A 22,320-nucleotide genomic window follows, 5' to 3' on the forward strand; every position below is an offset into this window, starting at 1 on the left:
TTGTTCATTAAAGAGGTCCGTCCAAAAAATTCCAAAACTTTCAAAAATTCACCCACAAAATTTTTCTATGCTTACCTTTTACTGGTTTTGTATGGTATCCTTGGAAATATTCTCCTCCACAATTGATACACTTCTCCCAATGCTGTTTCCACTTCCAGAAGCAGTCTCAATACGGCTCTTGCACCATTGCACGAAGTGGCATCTGCAAATTTTCTTTTATCTCATCTATAGTAGCCGATCTTCTTCCTTTCAATGGGGTTCTCATATTTGGAAATAAAAAAAAAAAGTCTGCAGGGGCCATGTCTGGATGATAAGGAGGATGAGGCAGCACAATGCTTGTGTTTTTTGTGCAATAGTCATGCACCACCATGGATGGAGGTGCGGGTGGGTTACTGTGTTGCGCGAGAGCTATGAATTGTCTTGTCACCCTTCATGCCGTTTCCTTCTCACATTTTCTAGCAGGCATCGGTGTCACAACATCACCCGATAATACTATCAATTAACAGTTTGTCCCTGAGGCATTAATTCACGATGAACTACGGCCACAAAGTCAAAGAAAACTATCAGCACAGCTTTGACATTTGCCATGACCTTATGAGGTTTTTTTTTTTTTTTTTTTTGTCTTTGAGAACCTTTCCTGATCCACTGAGAAGACTAAACCTTCATCTAAACATCATGACTGTAGATGCTTGTCTCATCACCGATTATGATTCTCTTAAAGGACATCTCATTCTCATTTGCATGATTCAAAAGCTCTTCACAGATTGTGAGGTGAAGGGCTTTCTGGTCCTGACTCATGAGCCATGGGACAAACTTCACAGCAACACAATGCATTCCAAAATATTGTATCAAGATTTCATGACATGATCCAACTGAAATGTTTCATTCTTCTGCAACCTCTTGGGCAGTCACTCTTTAATTGGTAGGCTCAATTTCATTGACATTCCTGACATGAGTGTCATTGGTAGACATCGAAGGTCATCCTAAACGAGGGTCATCTTTCGATGAGGTTTTGGGATTGCAGCTGGATCGTATTGTTTTACCTCAATATTTTTGCTGGCAACTGTCCAGTGGAAGAGACTCACCTGGAGAGGGCTGGACAGTAGCCCGCTAAAATATTGTGGCAAGAAATCAACATGATCTGGCTGCAATCCCAAAACTTCATAGAATATTCAGTATGTTGGTAAAACTTCAAGAATCATGAAGGTCATCTTTAACTTCTGTCTGGCCATTTTTAAACCATGTGAACCATTCATAACACTGAGTAGGGCTTAAGCATTCATCACCAAAGGCTTCGTGCATCATTTTGTGGGTCTCTGTAAAGGTTTTCTTGAGTTTCACGCAAAATTTAACCCAGACACTTTGCTCCTCTAACTCTGCCCTCTCGAAATTCACAAACTGTGTGACACAATGTTCTACTCAATATGGCACTGAACAATATCTAACAGACAAACAACAATAAAGCTTCTGGTAGTTACACATTAAACACAGGCTTGTGCAGGGATGCCAACCGCATTTCACTCCAACATACCATTGGCGGGAAACTCTGAATGTTCCAGATTTTTTGAACAGACCTCGTACATAGCATGTGCGAACACCATTAATAAAATTAAGGAGATTCTTGCACATACAGAAAAGTAGAGGATCTCTTCCTAAGTGCACTGCATCTGCATCTGCAAATCGGACAGAAAACAGATACCTACTAGTACTAAAACATACACTCCCCATCCATATATAGGTGGGTACATAATTCAATATGTTCAGTCACCTGGAACCTACTTTGATTCCTGATACAACGAATAATCCCAGTAAACACTTCAATTGCTTTAATGATGACTGATGTTTTTCATTTCCTATACTCTGCAGTTTCCTCTGTACCTCTAACAACGCATTTCTGACATTATTCATGACCTGTGTCCACTTTAAAGTCAATGTTACTGGTAGTTCTGCAGTTGATGTTGCAAGTATTCCCAAATAGCTAATAGCTGAAATTGTTTCCTATTTCTTTACTGATTTCTTCCTAGGGTCTCATCAATTTTCTATTATTTATCAGAAGTTCAGGGGTGTTTCCATATTCAGTCATTCCATCTGTTATTTCGTTATTATTTAATTATTTACAACAGTTATTTTTTATACTTTAGTTTGATAGCATAGCACCCCAATATTTACTCTATAGTGACATAACTTTAACATAGGTCCTAATTCTTCACTTCTTGTAACAAGAATGGTTTTGCAGATCTAGTCTTTTTAACATTTCATACATTCTTCTTCCCTTAAAAATTTGAAAACACCTCATTTCATAGTGGAACTTTTTTTGTCTATGTAAAGATACATCTTTTGATTTAATTTATTATGATTTTTTCCCCTCCTGACAATACAAAAATTTCTCAGAGTTATTCAACACTACACTTAACAAAGAGTTTGGGACAGAACTGCTGGCGAGGAGGCAAAATGTGTAGTACTGCCAAAACATACATAGAAAAGTAACTGTGACACACTACCTAGCTTTCGGAACTAATAATGCCTTCCATGCAGAGAAGAGGGAGATAGTTGGGGGAGGTTAAAAACGAAGGACAGGTCATCCAGGTTGCAGGATGAGGGGGACTCACCTGTGGAAGGTATCAATAGTTCCAAAATCTGAATAACAATAACACTAAGAATAATAATAACTTTTACTTTTACATATGTCTGTCAGCAGTACCACACATTTCACCTCCTACTGGCAAGCAATTCTAAATCAAATTTATTAATTTCTTCTATTGAATTTTCCTTTGTATGTTGAACACTATATTTTCCATTCTGTGGCAGTAAGTAGTTCTTTTTTCCATAATATGTATAATAAAGTGATCTCTTTTATTATTTAATTTTTACATGAAAGCTTATTCCATTTTTGCAGACATTTGACTGATTACCAGACACCTCTAACAACAACCAACCATTTTCTTTAAACACCCTATTTTAATACAAGGAAGGAAAACATGATGTTCCCCAAATGAATTTATCACTTTGAGACCATGTGTGCATTGTTGTGGAACTTCTGACAGAACAAAACTGTGTGGCACACCAAGACTCAAATCTAAAACCATGTCTTTTGTGTGTAACACCTGTACTAACTGAGCAATCCAAGCTTGAAACTGTGAAGGCAAGTTGTTGGAGAGTCATTCAGTAAGAGCAATGACCACATAAATCAAGGGTTTGGCTTTTTAAGTTGACAGAGACTCAGTTTTCTTCTGTCAGAAAGTGCCACAGCAATATATACTCTGTCCTGTATTGCAGATTGTGGAAACCACCCTTACTCTGTGAAAATCTACTTTTATCCACGCCCTTAAAAAAACCACAGGAATGCTAGTGTAGAAAGGTGGCAGGACAGATACTATGAAGTTTGGAAAGTACAAATGAGGTACTGACAGAATTGAAGCTATGAAGATACGTCATAGTCGAAGATAGGCCAGAGTCCATGTTTGGGGCACAATCGCAGACACACTTTTTATCTGCCAGGAAGCCTCATGGAAACAAAAATTAAAACACAAGCATCATTTACTTGTGGACAAGAAAATATGCAGAAATTTCTTTGATTCATTCTCGTAATAATTTGCCTGTAAGCCAGATTTCATTATCTTTTACTTCTCTGAAGATTATTCTTCCACCAAAATTGTGATTGTTCACATCATCTCTGTCTTGCCATTTATGTTCACTAATCATGTAGGTCAACACTGTAGGAAAAGACAGATCACTACTTACTGTAAAGAAGACATGTCAAGTTGGTGACAGGTGTGATTAAAAACACTCACATGCAGCTTTCGACCACACACACACACACAAAAGAAAATGAGATGTGCTTGCCCCCCCCCCCCCCCCCTCTTGTGTGTGTGTGTGTGTTTCTTTACTGACAAAGGATATAGCTGAAAGCTACATGTAAGTAAGTAACAATCTATCCCATCCCATTGTTCAATCATGTATGCCAGTCATTTGTTTACCCTTGTCCAAACAATCTCATCTATTCTTTCTCTGTTTTATGATGTAACCTTCTCGCTTTGATTTTCTTCCTTTCACTTTCATTTCCTACTTTGTTTCCTCATTTTCTTTTTCTGCAAAACTCATAACCTCATACACTTTCACTCCCACAAGAAACAAATTAACTTATCTTCTCAGTGTATCCATGTCTGAATTATCGAAACTGTCAGAAAAAAAAATCAAGTTAACGTGTTCAATACACAACAGAGACATCATTTAGATTACAGGCAATTATAATGTCATTTCTATCATCATAATAATATCTTGCTGTAATAAGAGTTTTAGTAGCTAAGAGTAATACTACAGCAGCCAAATTTTATGATAATATGAGTAATTGTTCCCTTCTGATTTGGATTTCTTAAATTACCTTACCTAAGCTGAAAACTTGGGTATTTCCTTGAGGTGTATTAACCGTAAGTTCCTTGCCCTCTACACATTTTGCTGAACTATCTTTCCTTTTGCTGTTAGCACCATTTGAGAACAGTTGTGCAGCCCTGATGACATAAAGATAAATAAATAACTAAATAAATAAATCAATCAAATAAAAGAACATCAAATGCTTTCTTACAATATAGCTTAACAAATGTGAGGCATTATTACAAAATTCAATTCTGAAATATGCATTGTGTATCTTTCAAATAGGATGTACCCATAACAATGCCAACAAAAAATCACAATATTAAGTTCACCTGTAATTTTGAGTGCTTGGCTGAAATACTGGAAAATGAAAACTCTCTAGTTTGTTGCACCCACACTCTTCTCCCAGCAACCTGTAGAAGTCATAGTTGGCAGTTCGTACAGTGAAAGGATCTTCTCTTGGTCCTTGCTTACGGCCACAATTGCAGGCAGACACATAACGTACTCCACTTGAGTGTTCCATCAGAGGTAACTGTGATGGATCTCTTCTGGAGATAAGAAACACTATTTTAAGAACCTTAACATTTATCATGATCATTCACTTTCTTAAGTGCATCAAATATATATCATTTTGAGAATATCTGCAATGTATTTATCCTCTTCATTTAGTTTTAAAATAAACATTAAATTCATATGGGAGAAAAATTTGTGTGAATATTATACATATGAATTTCTGAACAAAAATCATGAACTATTAATAAATGCTTGTACAATTTTCTTAATTTGTTTTGGAATCAAACAGAAAAACTAGTTTACATCTAACAAATGAAAAAGTGTAAGTTGTATAATAAAAATTTATTTGCAGAACAGTTAGCCCACCAAAAATGATTCACAAAAGAAGGTAAAATATAGCAGTTTCCTCAATGACAAGAGAAGGTCACTGACGAATACTGCAAACTGAAGGTGCTGCCAGTATGATGAAAGCTTTGTAGTACATACCTATGTTCCAAGAACAATATCTGCATTATGTTTTAAGATTTGGAAAACTATTGGTCTTACAGTCCTATTGTGGTACCTTCGTATCCCTACAGCAAGAGTCTCTAGTAACAACTTCAGTTCACTAGAGTGACTGTCAGATACAGGAAAATCCCACATATATTCTCCAGCTTTGATAGTCAGTAGCACAAGAACATCATGAATTGCTGTCATCATTCCTGCATCATTGTTAAGTCATTGCAGGTGTTAGTAGAGGCCTTCAACAGCAATTAAACAGTAAGCAATCTAAGTTGGCTACAGTCTAATGTGATGGATGCAAATGACACTTTGATGCCATTTTATATTGTTTTCCAAGTAACTGGCCTCTTCTGTCTATCTAGATCTATAAAAGCCTGGGAAGTATAACTACAGCAGTTTACATTACCATTCAGCTTAGCCTACATTTTATCATACCATCTAATTTTTCCCTTCAGGTTCATTATCCTCAAACTATGACTTCAAATTATTCCATCTTGTCTGACTCCAAGGAAGAATCAAACGGATTATCAGAGATAATCAAAATTGACATACAACACTACTGCACCACATGACTGGCCTGGTGAGACCATGTGATCGATAGCATAGTGTCACATTTTTAAAAAAATGCAATGTCTGAAGGACAAAAGAACAGCGGCCAGAATGAATAAGTTATCTAGACAGCAATTGGAGTGCAAAGGGCATGGCACATGAAGGTCGTTGATTTGAGAGTGGACTAGAAATGTTATATAGACTCTCAAGATATGATGTGAGCACACATGGAGAGCTGCTAGGCATGGCAGTGCATTGACAGTGACCATGGTCACACAAGGCCCCCTGGGCGGTGTCTAGAATTGCCAATGTGGAAGGGGCAACATAGCCTGCCGCACAGACGAAAGGCGGAGTGGCGTAGCCTGGGAGGGAGTTCAGTACAGACAGTGGTCCAGGAGGGACGTCTATGTAGGTCAAGCCTGGGCCCTGGACTTGTAGTATTCACTCTGGCTGTACTCATGCTCATACTTAGGCACGTACATCCCTCCATGGGATTTTGCAATCAGTAGCAGTGTACTTTCACTCAAGTCACTATCCAATTCTTGCTCAAACATACAATTAAAGATTATAGTTATTTGAGTCTTGTCCTAAGTGAGTTCCATAACTCTTTCAAACCTCCAGTTAGCTATCTTGATGGGTGGACTTCTCCAGTCTCCAATGACCTTGAGTATCTAGACCGCTCACTGGATGTGACAACACCACAAAGATGTGTCAGCACCAGCAACTGGCCTCATTTGTGCAGGATCATAATTTTAATAAAATTTTCTTTGATCACCATGACTTGAAACCAGCAAATTTGCTTGAATGTCATCATCTTGACAAACACCATGAATTTAAATCAAAATTTTGTACACCACTACCTGGACATGTTTGAGGATAAACCCATAATCAACTGTCAGAATACCTGCAGAATCATGCTTGAAATCTACTCCATTTGAATGGCTTTACCACCTCACAGGAATAGCATCACTTCCTGTTCCAAGATAAATAGCTGCATATAGGGAAAGAAAGACAGTGGAGTACGAGAAACTCTTCCTCTGTATAGGCATGATCCACAGCCACAAGACTAATATCAGGGAGGAGTTTCCTTTAAACGTCGAATGTACTCAGAACCACAGCTGAAAAAGCTAGGCTGCAACTATGGGGTAGCTATGTTGCAACTATGGAGGGCTATGACCTGTCTTCCCACCAGCTGGAAGAGTTTCTGAAACTTTACATTCTGGTTACGATGAGAAATGGATGACTTGGAAGTCCCTGTATAGACTAAGATCTGGAGATGGCATAGCAGAGGTAATGTTGCAGGATTGGGTTCCACTGATAAAGATGATATTCAGTGTGACTGAAGAGAAAACCAGGCTATTCATCATATACTTCAATGCTAACTGTGTCCAGCCTTCTAGACAGAAGGTGAACTCCATCAAGGAACAGAAAATCCATTATGAAAGGTCAAGTTTTGGGCAAAAGTAATACAAACATAACCTTGTATAATATGTAACATTTACAATTACTTCTTGGGTGTCATGAAAGAAAAACTTATGTAATTCTTACTGCAGGAGATGTTAACTAAAATCAGGTGCAGACATACTGCACTTACATGCCAGTCAGCACACTTCAGTATAAAGCAACATATAAACGTTGATAATTTTCCACATTTGCATGTTTGACTGTTAATAGGTATTGGTAAACATTTATTTTAACTTTGTAATGTGCACTCTATGTGCAGCAACTGCAATTTCTGACTTTGGACTTTTAGGGAATTACCTGGACTATCTCTTCACTTATACATTTTTTATTGTTGTGGTGTTCAGTCCTAAGACCAACTTGGTGCACCTCTCCTCCCAGCTAGTATATCCTGTGCAAGTTTCTTCATCTCTGTACAACTACTGCAACCTACATCCATTTGAACATGCTTACTATAGTCAAGCTTGGTCTCCCCATTCAATTTTTTCTACCAACATTTCCTTCCATTGCCAAACTGATGATTCCTTGGTGTCTCAGGAAGTGTCGTGTCCATGTATCCATTTTTTAGTCAAATTGTATAATAAATTTCCTTCCTACCTAATGTGAGTCAGTACTCCTTCATTAGTTATCCAACTTCCTGCCTAATCTTCAGCACCAAATTTCAATTCTATTCTCTTATTGGTTGTACACTTAATCATCCACGTTTCCTCTTTACTCAAGGCTACACTTCAAAAAAACACTTTCAGAAAAAAAGTACCTAATTCAGTTCTCAACCTTCAGATTCACCTTTAACTTACAAAGGGAAGGCCTGAGATACCATCACCCAATTCATCTCATATTTGGCACATTCCGTACTACATAAACTGAAAGACTGTAAGATACTTTGGCTCAATACCGTATTTACTCGAATCTAAGCCGCACTTGAATCTAAGCTGCACCTGAAAAATGAGACTTGAAATCAAGGAAAAAAAAATAATAATTATTGAATCTAAGTCGCACCTGAAATTTGAGAATCGAAATTCAAGGAGAGAGAAAAGTTTTAGACCACACCTCCAAATTGAAACAAAGTTGGTCCATTGTAATATGAGAGACAATTTAGGTCGAATGAATGACAATACAGCTACAGTAGTTTGGTTCAAGTCGTGAGCTTAGCAGTTAAGCTTTAGCAGGTAGCCATTGCTGTGTGTCAGGCGCTCCGTCCATATTTATACGGGTACCCTTCCTTTTTTACGTGCTTCATCTGGTTTGAATTGATTGCTTATTTTTCTTTGATCTGATAAGTGCCGTTCTCTTTGTTATAGGTGTTTACGTCACTCTAAGCTGAAAATGCATTACTGTACTGTGCCGTGCGTTGTTTGTTGCATTCTGACAATGAGTGTTTACGGCCTGTTGCCACTCGCAGCATGGCTTGCTTTTGCGCACGCTACCGCCGCTTACAATTTTTTTTTTAAAAAAGAGAGGAATCTTCTCATTAGCAGAACAATGGCAAAAGACTGTTATTTGTTGTTACTTACACTGCTGCTTTCTTTGATAATGATCAACAAGAACCAAATAATAGACTGCATATGATAGAAGATGTTCTGAACGAGAGTTTAGCGAAAAAATTTTCTCCATTTGAAAATCTTTGCAGGCGCCTCTTTAGTACATTACGTTCTGCACAGAAATCAGACTCATCTTAGATTTAAAAATCTAGTCAATTGCAGTGCTTCATTTCTGACTGTATCACTATTAGGCATAAGAATAATACGAATATAAACATGACATGATATGTATATTCTTCCGCGTTTGCTGTTGTCTCACTCTAGTTTCGCAGTTTATTAGGCAGACAGGATTTAAATGAGATAGCAGCAAACACAAAACAATACATGGCCAAATGTTTATATTCGTATTATTCTTACGGTGAAGAGAATACTGTATGTGATTCACAATTCATAAAAGTTCCTATTAGCAACCATCTTTTCTCACAGGTAGGAAAAAATTCAGAACGTAGAGTTGGCCATATTGACAAACAGTCTTGCCAGTCGGATTTTCGTAGTACATTGAAATGCTGCTACATTTGAAAATTACTTCTTTGGATAATGTATGAAAATGCAGTGGTCGAAACTCGGGGCGGAGAAAAATGCTGGTCTTCCACCCTTCTTTTAAATTTATTTACTGACGCAGAGGTTTTGGCGCCAGTATTTATCTTTGTGCCTGCAAAGCATGCCTGTGTAGCACTACACACATATAAGTTAGTTGTGGCAGCACTACCAACAATTTTCAGAACTTCCGCTTGCTTTGCACTCGATTCTAAGCCGCAGGCGGTTTTTTGGATTACAAAAACCGGAAAAAAAGTGCGGCTTAGATTCAAGTAAATATGGTAACCCCGATATTTTGGCTCAATACACCCCTGTTTTTAAGGAAACTACCGTTAAAGTTCATGATGAGCAATCAACTCAAAATTTATGAAATCAATGGATAATTGGAAACTGAGCATTTTTATGGGGCCTACAAATGCACATTTTCCTAGAAACTGTGGAAAAAAACTTTGGCAACTGTCATTTATGTTCCGACAAGGTAAATTCTGATCTTCGAAAGCACTGGGAGTGTAATGACCGTACAATCAGTCGGAGAACAGAGAACCTGTGTTCAATTCATAAATGCATTCCACAGTTTCTTTTCATTTATATTTTTTACTGTAACAAAATTGGTAGGAATAGGAGTGTTAATCTGATATCTCTACAATAGATGTACAATACTGTACATCCTCAAACTTCAGAACATGTCCAAGATGGATAATATGAGTGACAGTCTCATGCATTGTTGTTAATTATTGGAATGACTTTGTATATTAAGAATTGCTTCACAACCTGTTTACTCCCTTACGGAGCCCAATTCTGATAGTCATTATTTTCGAAAAAAATTGAAATCTAGTTAAGATTCTTCTGTTACCAGATATTGAAAAGTTTTCTCAGTTGATGGTGAAGATTACATGAGTTACATGGATACTGTGAGCAGAAGACAGTGGATCAAGTAGTACAGAAAATACAAAAACAATAAAGAGGCACAATGAGAGCCTCCATCATGACAGACATTGCTTTTATTGGGGACAAGCTGCAAGCTCATTGTACTATTGATAAAGTGTTTTAGTCGTATGTAGTAGCAAAGATGTGATAATCTACGTGCAAATGAAAGTGGTGTACATTAGCTTGCAACTGGAATATTATTTCATATGATTTATATGAACAAAACTCACAAAAATAAGATATTTTCATCATCAATGTAAGCAACGAGCTATTATTCAATGTAATCCTTTTGTAATATGTATTTCAAATTCTCAATGCAATATACAATTAAAAATTTTCAACATTCTTTACAATGAGGCTGCTGTGATGCTAAGAGAATGTATCCCAACTCACTAAGTTCTACTCCCAGAAGTGAAGACTACTTACTGAAAGTTTGAGTTTCATATATCATCCCTATACACTTGCTTCAGTAAAACAATGTGAAGAATAAAATCATTCATATTTTCACTGATAAATAAGTGAATAACAATGGATAAACTAAAGAATAGTAATAACAGATACCACCTTTCTATTCATATAAGCCTGCCTTGTAGCCAGCGATATGATACAGTTATAATTTTTGTGCTGAAAATCTCTTACGTGTCAGTTACTTCTGAATCTGCTGCTTCTGTGTTAAGTTCTCCACCACCTGCACCTTCCCCACCACCTCTGTGTAGTGGGTTTGTGCAAGGATGGCCTGTCAGGCTTAAAACTTCACACATTTGCCGTCCAGATCTCCAGTGACGTTCACATTCTCTTTCTAACTGGGTTGTGTATTCTTCCACTAGGGGGCCACGTGCTTGGGCCATAAACAATGAGAGAGCGTGGCCAAGCTGAACCACAAGAGAAAGAAAAATCATGTGAAGGTAATAAAACACCAAAACATTAATAATCAAACAAATTGTGAGTTTCACATTTGAATATATAGCTCATGATAAACTGCAAAGTGCAACATTACGAAATAATGCCTGTGCGCTACACTGAACAATAAATAATGTAAGTTTCAAAAATATAGCTAGAAGTAAAAGAGCAACTAGAAAAGTAACAACTGCTATTTCATTTCTGAATATTCTCACCCGTTCTTCATGGTAGTCACGAGTATAATGAGGTGGCAGGTTCTCCTGGTATGCTGCTATAGCCAATGGTAGAACTTTGCCACAACGTCCCTCACTGAAACGTACATCAGTGTCAAGCATTGTTCGCAATGTTGTGAATACTTGTTGTCTTGAAGACTTATCAGGTACAGCATCTGACCCAGGCAAAAACAATGCTATCAATTTGTTTGCTAGTTCAAACCATACACTTGCAGTTGCTACCTGAAAACAATGGAATAATTAGACTCATTAGAAGCAAATATACACAAACATATTATTCCACTTTATAATGGAGCTATTCATACCAGTTTCTCTTGTCAAAAAAGACTACAAAAATTTTGTTACTAACAGAATCTTTTAGTTATTTTCTTTCTGGAAAATTAAGAAAAATCAAATCCAACTAAATTTTATGTTGATTGTATTTGATTTCAAAAGAAGCCACTGTTATGATGTCACATTTATCTATTAAACAGCATAATTCAGATATAATGAATGAGACTGGGAATGAAATGGCACCATATCGGCGTATTTTAAACATCAATGGACACAAAATTTCAAACAGTCTAGGAACATTCTTCAACAGACTAAAATTCAGATGTGAAGTTATGTAACTGTTGTTAAGTTGAGTAGTTTACAGTTTTTTGCCTTATATCCACTAAAATGTTAGAAATTTAAAAATTTCGGTGTATGACTAGGAAAGCCACTAATATATTTATTTGGTACTGTGATGTGTGATGTATACCACACAACATTTTTATATAGTATTAAAATAAAACCGTGTATGTACTTAGCTGTTTACTAGATATGTGTGTAACTTTCTGCTGTAACACAAGAAAGACACCAAGCTCTTACCTCAAAGTAACTTGGTAATGCATGTTTTCCAACATTGTCATCAAAACCTTTTCCAAGGGCAAGGTCAATATGCTGATGCAGAAAGCTTTTAAAGGAGTGACGTGAACCTACAATACAGAAACAAATGTCACAAGAAACTCATTTGTAGTGTATGCACATATGCATATGTGCATTCCATTTCTTATATCTCAATTAGAGGAAGAATGAAACAATACCAATAGTAAATAGACAAATAATTTAAGCATTAAATACAGCATGGTGTTTAGTTAACACATAAGTATAACACTGCTTAGTAATAACAATCTTCTGGTTCCATAAATACAATCTTAATGATGATAATCATAACTGCAAGCTACAAGTGTGATAAATTAAAACTGAAGTTTGTCAGTCATGATGGAAATATTATTGTTTGAAATAAGGAGTCATGTTTTCTCTGTTTACGTAACATGATAATGGAATAATGTCTTCCTAAAACATGTTAAAAAATGAATAAATTATAAATCTGAACAACTCTTGCATCCTAATCTCCATACTGATAGTAGAGAAAATATTGGCAGCAGCCTTAATGAGTATGCCATTTCGGTATGTATTCGGTATTTCAAGAGGTTGAGGAGGAGGGGGGACATTGTAAAATCGTATATTTGAAAAAACTTAATGTCTTATGACTACAGTGTCAATGGTCACGATGTAATCAGGCAAATCATATCAATACATGAGCATAACAACTGGTTGGGAGATGAAATTGAATTATCACATATGTTCCATTGTCAGTACAGAAAGTGATCAAATTTTATTCCAGAGCAGGATTGTCGGTAAATGCAATCAGTATTCAAAGGAGACTGTCTACAAAACAACCTTAAGACTCAGCTTAACATACTGTTCAAATTTGTGGGACCCACACCAAATAGAATTAACAAACAATACTGAATGATACAAGGAAGAATAGTATGAATGGTCACAGGTTGTTCTGACTGATGAGACAGCATCATGGAGATGCTCAAAAACCAAAACTTGTAGATGCTTGAAGATAAACAGCAACTAACATGCAAATGAATATTTACATAATGCCAAGAACCAGTAATAAGTAGAGAATTTAGGAATACTGTACAGCCTCTTATGGATTGCTCCTACAAGCACAAAATCAAGCTTCATCTAATTCTGTGTGTGCAGAGTCATTCTTTCTAAACTCCATTCACGGTTGGAATGGGAAGAAACCTTAATACGTGGTACAATGGGAAGTACTCTCAGCCATTCCCTTCATGGTTGTAGACATTGATCTTTATTATTTCTACATTTTGTTTCTTTACCTCCTTTACATCCATAAGCCAACAAATTATATCTAAACTTCTGACAAAAACAATGCCTTGGCAGTAGCAGGCCATTTTTGCACAGAAATCCTGGAAAGTTCACCTCAGATGACCGCACATCCAATACACAGCTAGCTATAATATATATTCTACTGTACTGTGTATGTCTTATGTCTCCAAAAAAGGCAACATTAGAACACACTGTGTATTGATAATCAATTATCTTCTCAAAGGATGAACATGTTGAACCAGAAATTGGTGCTAAAGTAAAGTAATAATATTAACACTAACTGTCCTTTTTGTATTGTTTGAACCATCATCCATATTTCCCTTAATTTTCATTTTTCAAATTTTAATTTCAGTATTGTTGTTGTGGTATTCAGTCCTGAGACTGGTTTGATGCTACTCTGTCCTGTGCAAGCTTCTTCATCTCCCAATACCTACTGCAACCTACATCCTTCTGAATCTGCTTAGTGTATTCATCTCTTGGTCTCCCTCTACGATTTTTACCCTCCACGCTGCCCTCCAATGCTAAATTTGTGATCCCTTGATGCCAAAAAACATGTCCTACCAACCGATCCATTCTTCTAGTCAAGTTGTGCCACAAACTTCTCTTCTCCCCAATCCTATTCAATACCTCCTCATTATTTACGTGATCTATCCACCTTATCTTCAGCATTCTTCTGTAGCACCACATTTCGAAAGCTTCTATTCTCTTCTTGTCTAAGCTATTTATTGTCCATGTTTCACTTCCATACATGGCTACACTCCATACAAATACTTTCAAAAATGACTTCCTGATACATAAATCTATACTCAATGTTAACAAATTTCTCTTCTTCAGAAACGCTTTCCTTGCCATTGCCAGTCTACATTTTATATCCTCTCTACTTCGACCATCATCAGTTATTTTACTTCCTAAATAGCAAAACTCCTTTACTACTTTAAGTGTCTCATTTCCTAATCTAATTCCCTCAGCATCACCCAATTTAATTTGACTACATTCCATTATCCTCATTTTGCTTTTGTTGATGTTCATCTTATATCCTCCTTTCAAGACACTGTCCATTCCGTTCAACTGCTCTTCCAGGTCCTTTGCTGTCTCTGACAGAATTACAATGTCATCGGCGAACCTCAACATTTTTATTTCTTCTCTGTGGATTTTAATACCTACTCTGAGTTTGTCTTTTGTTTCCTTTATTGCTTGCTCAATATACAGATTGAATAACATCGGGAAGAGGCTACAACCCTGTCTCACTCCTTTCCCAACCACTACTTCCCTTTCATGTCCCTCGACTCTTATAACTGCCATCTGGTTTCTGTACAAATTGTAAATAGCCTTTCGCCCCCTGTATTTTACCCCTGCCACCTTCAGAATTTGAAAGAGAGTATTCCAGTCAACATTGTCAAAATCTTTCTCCAAGTCTACAAATACTAGAAATGTAGGTTTGCCTTTTCTTAATCTTTCTTCTAAGATAAGTCATAAGGTCAGTATTACCTCACGTGTTCCAACATTTCTACGGAATCGAAACTGATCCTCCCCGAGGTCCACATCTACCAGTTTTTCCATTTGTCTGTAAAGAATTCGCGTTAGTATTTTGCAGCCGTAACTTATTAAATTGATATTTCGGTAATTTTCACATCTGTCAGCACCTGCTTTCTTTGGGATTGGAATTATTATATTCTTCTTGAAGTCTGAGGGTATTTCACCTGTCTCATACATCTTGCTCACCAGCTGGTAGAGTTTCGTCAGGACTGCTGTGAAATTTGATGTTAATGGGCTATGACAGCAGACTGATGCGAGTGCCTTTCCTAACAGCATGCTATTGCCAGCAGTGCTTCTCCTGAGCTTGTGGCCATATCAGTTGGATCCTAGACAACTGGAAAACCATGGCCTGGTCCAGATTTCAGTTGGTAAAAGCTGACGATATGGTTCGAGTGTGGTGCAAAGCCCACAAGGCCATGAACCCAAGTTGTCAACAAGGCACTGTGTAAGCTGCTGGTGGCTCCACAATGGTGTGGGCTGTGCTTACACTGAATGGATTGGATCCTCTTGTCCAACTGAACTGATCATTGACTGCAAATGGTTATGTTCAACTACCTGGAGACCATTTGCAGCCATTTATGGACTTCAATTTTTATGGATGAAAACGTGTCATGTCACTGGGCCACAATTGCTCATGACTGATTTGAATAACATTCTGGACAATTAAAGTGAATGATTTGGTCACCCAGACTGTCCGACATGAATCCCAGTGAACATTTATGGGATATAATCGAGAGGTCAGTTCATGCACAAAATTCTACAATGACAACACTTTTGCAATTATGGACAGCAGTAGAGACAGCATGGCTCGTTATTTCTGCAGGGGCCTTCCAAAAAATTGTTGAGTCTATGCTACATCGAGCTGCTGCACTGCACAGGGCAAAAGGAGGTCTGACACAATGTTAGGAGATATTCCACAACTTTTGTCACCTCAGTGTAGTGAGCATATCTTATTTTCCATTTCACATCCTCACAAATTTTTACACCTAGGTTACACCAACTGCAAATCACTTACATGAAGTGAACATATTAAAAACAAAGATTCCAAGACTTACCAAGCGGGAAAGTGCCGGCAGACAGGCACATGAACAAAACACACATGTGCCTGTCTGCCGGCACTTTCCCGCTTGGTAAGTCTTGGAATCTTTGTTTTTAATATATTTTTCCCATGTGGAAGTTTCTTTCTATTTTATTTACATCATCATTAATATGAAGTGAACAGTTTTATATTCCTGAACATCTGAAGCAAATCCCCAGTTTTTGTACAACTTTTAAATTGTATAAATATTTAACATGATATCTGTGCAGTTTTTTTTATCAGTAGTACATCACTGTAGGTAACTGCATCATCTATGAAAACCCTGAGGTTACCGTTAATATTATCTCCTGAGTGATACATACATAACATGTAAAGCATGGGTCACAATACATTTCGCTGGTGGCACACTTGAAGTACTTCTGTTGATGGCTCACCATCCAAGATGTATCCTCACTACCAAGAAATACTTAGTCCAGTCACAAATTTCGTTTGCTACTCCTTATGGGCTTACATTTGTTAAAATGCTGGTGTGATACTGAGACAGGTGCTTTCTGTAAATCACAAAATAGGGTATCCACCAAATTGTCTTGTTTCATGGCTATTGGGATGTTGTGTGAAAAGCATGAGGTGAGTTCTACATGTCCTGAGTTCTAGAAATCCACGGTAGTTGGTATGGAGGAGGTCATTCTGTTCAAAGAAGTTAATTAAACTTTTTTAAGAGTTTAAGTTAAGTAAATGGATGATAGCCACTTGATCTGTTCTGTTTTAGCGACTGGATTATCTTTGACAGTCCTGTTGTATAAAAGGACAATGAAGAATCAAAAAAATTTTGTTCTGCTCAAAAAGAATAATTAGTTTCTCTACTTTGATGTTATATACTGTTTTTCTTTCTATAAATATTAATGTGTGCAATATACCGTTTATTCTATTCCAACAATGGTTATGGACCCAGGTATGCTAGCAAAAAATAGCAAACTGTATTAGCCAATTAAAACTAATATAGTGGCAAAGATGAAATATTAGCCAATACCAAAAGAGTATTTTTCTGCTAGGCATTTTGACAACATAAATTTATGCCAAGAGTTCATGAGTTTCATGGGAAATATGATGTGTTCTTTTAACAACATGATTTGTGTAACAGAGAACAGACACAGCAGTGAGAAACCAATTGGAGTTCATTAAGCTTACTGGGTTGTACTAAATGAAAATGAATCTAACAGATTCTGATTTGTGTCTATAACTGAGTATGGTGAAACTGAATCTAAATTATTTGCCCCAAATAATAGCAAATTCTGCAGTGATGCAAATAAGGCTGAAATAAAATTTGCTGTAAAAGAAGAATTGTGAATTTATGAAACATTACCTAGGACTGATAAACAAAATTGTAGAAGATCTCATGAACATTAGTGATGAAATTGAAGATGGAGATCTAGCAACAATTGATCTACATGGAATCCCAGATGAATGAGATGCAGTAATTACAGCTTTGAGTGATTTGTCAGATTATGATTAGAAGCACGCTACTATTAAAAGACATCCACTCACTGAAGATATAGATGTCATGAATGTAATGAAGATAAACATTCTGCAATGTCCTTGAAAGCTAATACCAGTAATCACAGATACAAAAATGCTAGTTACCCAACAACAGGACAAAGAATAGGAACAAACAAAGAAAGAAGCAACACAATAAGGTAATTTTACTTTTTACAACAGTCACAAAGTCGATCACCTATCCAGAAACTGCCCTGAAATGGAAGAATTTAAATGGGAGGAAAAGAAGTAACAAGGTAGTGTCAATAAGAGGGCTTCCTGTGACAAAGTTACTTTGATTAGTGACAACTGCACAGTGTATTCCAGGACAACTTATCTCATGTTTCCAAATGGAAAATTATTTCCTAGCTGTTGATAACAATATTTTATTTGAAAACATAACTTTAGCTGATGGCAGAAAAAGAGAGGCCAAGGGTAAAGGTACAATATGGGTGAAGATAATTAAAAATTAGAAGATAATTAAAAATTAAGGTTTGATTACAGTATTTGTAGATAAAAATACACTACTCGTTCCTGAGATCGACCATGCAATCTTATCAATGAATCAGCTCACTGAAAATGACAGAAAGGTCATTTCTGATAAGAAGGTTTGCAAAATCTATGATGAATTTGGAAGACTACTCAGTAGTACTCAACAAGAAGGTTGTTTTATCATATCCAGTTTTGTTTTAGGAATCCTTGACTGTTCCAGATGATTTTACCATCTCATTTTAGGATGCCCAACATTTATTTTTTTTCTTGAGGTGTATGTTTGTACACTAATTTAGGTATTCATTCATCTGACATTCACTTAATGTGTTCACGTCTTTTCCTTCTGTATTCCTCTATTTTCTGACCTGTGCCTATGGTGCCCAGTTCATTCTTAATTCCACTAATCTTTATACACTCTATGAGTTTGTAACCAGCTAGTGGTCTTAGGAGTCTCAAAATGCAAAGCTGTGTGTAGATGATAGAAGATCAATAAGATACTGAGAAATAATAAATTTAACACCAAATCGCTAGACTTGTAGCACGTCAAATTGTACACATCAGTAAGAGTACAGTCAACAACATGATAAGACAGGAAGCCGCCCTGATATTAAACTGCAAAAAAGGCAAGGCAAAATACTGTGATGATGGTGGGTAAATTGACACACAAATCCTTTCCAAAAACTGTACCATACAATTCAAAGGAATGAAAATCCATATTAGAGCTTGTTCGTAGTGATCTCATGGGACCTACTGATGTTCCAAGGTTGGGAGGCAACGGATATTTAATACCATCATGGATGATGCAAGCAGATACAAAAAACAGTAAATACTTGAATACTTAAAGAGAATCTGCACTGATGATGGCCTAGAATTCTATTCAAGCACTTGGTTGCAGTTCTCGGAATATGAAGGTCTTCAGCAGGAAGTAACTATGACTTGTACATGCCAGCAACATGTTGTAGCTGAATGCCTGAATAGAACGTTAATAGATATGGGTAAGTTCACAGTTGCTAGGGAGCAACTTTCCATGAGTTTTTTAAGCTGAACTGATGTTCACTGTGGCATACATAAGAAATCATATTACAAACAGCCACAACAATGAAAAGTAACCTTATGAAGCACAGACAGGTAGAAAGCCTAGTGTATGACATATACGTGTGATAGGATGCAAAGTTTTAATTCACATACCCAAAGATGTCATACAGATTTATCGACAAGGGGAGTAAAATGCTTTATTATTAGATAGTATTTCGATAGCTATAGATACAGAATCTGAATGCCAGAAATGAAACAGGTTGTGGAATCTAGGAACTATATTCAAAGAATTTTTGAATGACTAATGCTCAACTGAAAATAGAGAACAGAATTGAGTTTATTAAATTGTACAATGAGAGGAGGAAGACCTAATTATAAGATCCAAAACAAAACAATATGCTTGATGTAGCATATGGATGTGCCACTGCGTGGGCTGTAGTGGCATACTAGATTACCACAAAGAGGCTGGGTACGGGGCTGGCTTTGCAGATCCATACATAAGCAGGGCTGCTTTAAAACCTTATGAAACTGTAGTATACAACCTTTGTACACTCTCCAGGACCTGTCATTAGTATTAGTAGCGTCTTACAGGTCCTTGATTTTAAGCCAGTTTACTATCAAACACAAGGCTCCAGAACCTCATTGATGCCATCACAACCAAAACAACATCCTAAACTTCTTTCCTTCACTATGCATTCTGCTGCAATTACTCATGAAACAAACAAACTGAAACAAAATCTACATATCTCTTTGAATAGAAGATAGTATTCTCAAAAACAGCTTTATACAGACCTGCAGCCTCATCTTGCTTGCTGACAGTAACATTTTTCATTCCCTCAGATAAACGGTCAACAGATACTGGATTCTGGCAGAAGTTGATAAGGGATTTTATCATATGGCTCATGAAGTCCTTTGTAGGGTCCGGTTTCGTCCGCACATACACAAATTCTTGATTTGCTGGTATAGCAAAAAGTGAATTGGTGCTGGAATTACAATTACCACTTAATAGAGATGTAATGCTGCTGAAAATTCACAGTAGATCTTAACATGAGATATGTTGGCTAATTTAATGCTGTGGACTAATTCTAAGATATGAATAACATCTGCCATTAGTAATGACTCACAAACATAGTCAAACTAAGTTAATTATTGTCAACTACTACCATCAGGTAACAATAATCTGTAGGTGGTTAACAAAGTTTTCTTTTGATAGAAACTCTATATTTTTTCTTTTTGGGAAGAGCTAAAACAAATAAATATTGTACACAACCCTATTCCAACTAAAGAATGGTCATAAAAATTCCATGTTAACAATGAAATAATGTGATAAGATTTTAGGTGAACTTAAAAACAGAACTATTATAAACTGCACACCTCCTACATCAGATCTTGGACACCAAATATTTCCCACATTTATAGATATATCTATGCTGCAAAAGCAATCATCTAGTTTATGAGAGTCTTTGACTTCTAAAATCCAGAGTCTTGATTTCTGCTTTCTCTTTAGAGCACCAGAATGTAAGCACACACCATAGAATTAGAAATACGAGGGTTGTAACTTTAATAGTGGCAACTCTAAGCTGGTCATAGATTGTGTTCCAAAAATGAACAGCACAGAGACAGAAGTGATGACACTTTTTGCAGGACCTGACCATCATTTTGCAGGACAATGCTCAAGCACGTACAGTGCAAGCTGTTACTGATTTGTTTGACTGATGGGGCTGCCTACTGCACTCCCCTGACTTAAGCCCTTGTGAGTTCAGCTCTGTTTCTAAACTGAAGGAAACACTTCACGGCATTTGCTTCAGAACTACTACAAATTCATCAGGCAATACACCGCGCCACTTGAACTGTCAACACAACTGGGACTGCTAAGAGTATCTTACAACTTCCACTTCGCTGACAATGGGTTATACACAATGCTGCGGACTACTGTGAAGGTCAGTAAAACTCTGAAACATGTATCTCTTTTGTTCGAGCTGTAAATAAATAGTTGCCACTATTAAAGTTCCAACCCTCGTATTACCCATTTCTTCCTGCTTATTGTTGAGTTCTGTTAATAACTAACACATATTCTATCAGTTGCACAATGATGTATCAAATGAATGACTCTCCTTTCATTTTTGAAAATTATCTTTGTTCCCTGATGTTGATACTAAAATTAGCATTTCAGTATAATATTATTTTTGGTGATGGGCTTTCTAAAAATGTTTGTCATGTTAGACTGTCTACAGGAGAGGTAGTAAACCTAATGTCTGTGGACACCCATGAGGATCTGTATGGTGTTTGCAATTACTCCTAGAAATAACAACACATTGTTCTTAAGCTCGTATTTACTGACAAATTTTTGAACAAATATATTAACATGTTTGATTTCAACTTAGATCAGCTAATTGTTAGTGCTGCTTGTAATGCTCGACGAAGGGAAGTTTTCAAACATTCTAGTCAGTATTTGGAGGGTTTTGTTTGTATACCAGTTCTTCCAATAGTACTCTCCAGATAAAATGTTGGAGTATGAAACAAAAGCTGTGTTGGGTTTGGGAAGTCCTAAGGGTTGCAGCTAACCCTGTGAGATATCGATTCTGAGAGGAAAACTCTCTGTATGATGGAGCCCTGTAATTTCGATAGGCCTGGGACTGGATACAACCTCACAGGTTCACCCCAGTTTGTTGGAATGGAGATACACTAGCATTTTTTGGAAATCAATAGATTTTCTGCAAGAGGGAAGGGAAGGTCAGTTGGCTGGTTTAAGAGCTTTAAAAGGCAAGATGGTGAGAAAACCAAAATTCATACATTTTTACCAGTTTTGAAAGTGAGTTGTAATCATGGAGATGTTTGACTGTTTACTGAAGCACTAGCCAAGGGCTTGTGGTTAAGCAATTTTGTAATTGGCTGATGTAAAGTACAATTAGTATTTCAAGTAAAATAATCCATGATCAATATACAGAAGCATTTCCTTTTCTAACAGCTGCTAACTCATTCT

The 22,320-nt window shown here is 36.8% G+C and overlaps 1 protein-coding gene across 4 annotated transcripts in view; it reads right to left on the minus strand.

Moving 5' to 3' along the window:
* LOC126335263 (nonsense-mediated mRNA decay factor SMG8) overlaps positions 1-22,320 on the minus strand; it is a 76,724-nt gene that overhangs the window by 31,575 nt on the left and 22,829 nt on the right. For 2 of the 4 annotated variants that reach the window (XM_049998310.1, XM_049998308.1), the window contains exons 6-11: positions 20,130-20,320; positions 12,386-12,492; positions 11,516-11,755; positions 11,040-11,272; positions 4,704-4,919; positions 4,387-4,508 (exon numbers count right to left, since the gene is read on the minus strand). In XM_049998310.1, coding sequence (XP_049854267.1) covers positions 4,387-4,508; positions 4,704-4,919; positions 11,040-11,272; positions 11,516-11,755; positions 12,386-12,492; positions 20,130-20,320 — 1,109 coding nt within the window. The remainder of the gene's footprint in view (positions 1-4,386; positions 4,509-4,703; positions 4,920-11,039; positions 11,273-11,515; positions 11,756-12,385; positions 12,493-20,129; positions 20,321-22,320) is intronic. The other 2 variants (XM_049998311.1, XM_049998309.1) reach the window with 1 other exon arrangement.

Source organism: Schistocerca gregaria, chromosome 2, assembly GCF_023897955.1.
Source record: "Schistocerca gregaria isolate iqSchGreg1 chromosome 2, iqSchGreg1.2, whole genome shotgun sequence".
In the NCBI taxonomy this organism is placed as follows: Eukaryota; Metazoa; Arthropoda; class Insecta; order Orthoptera; family Acrididae; genus Schistocerca; species Schistocerca gregaria.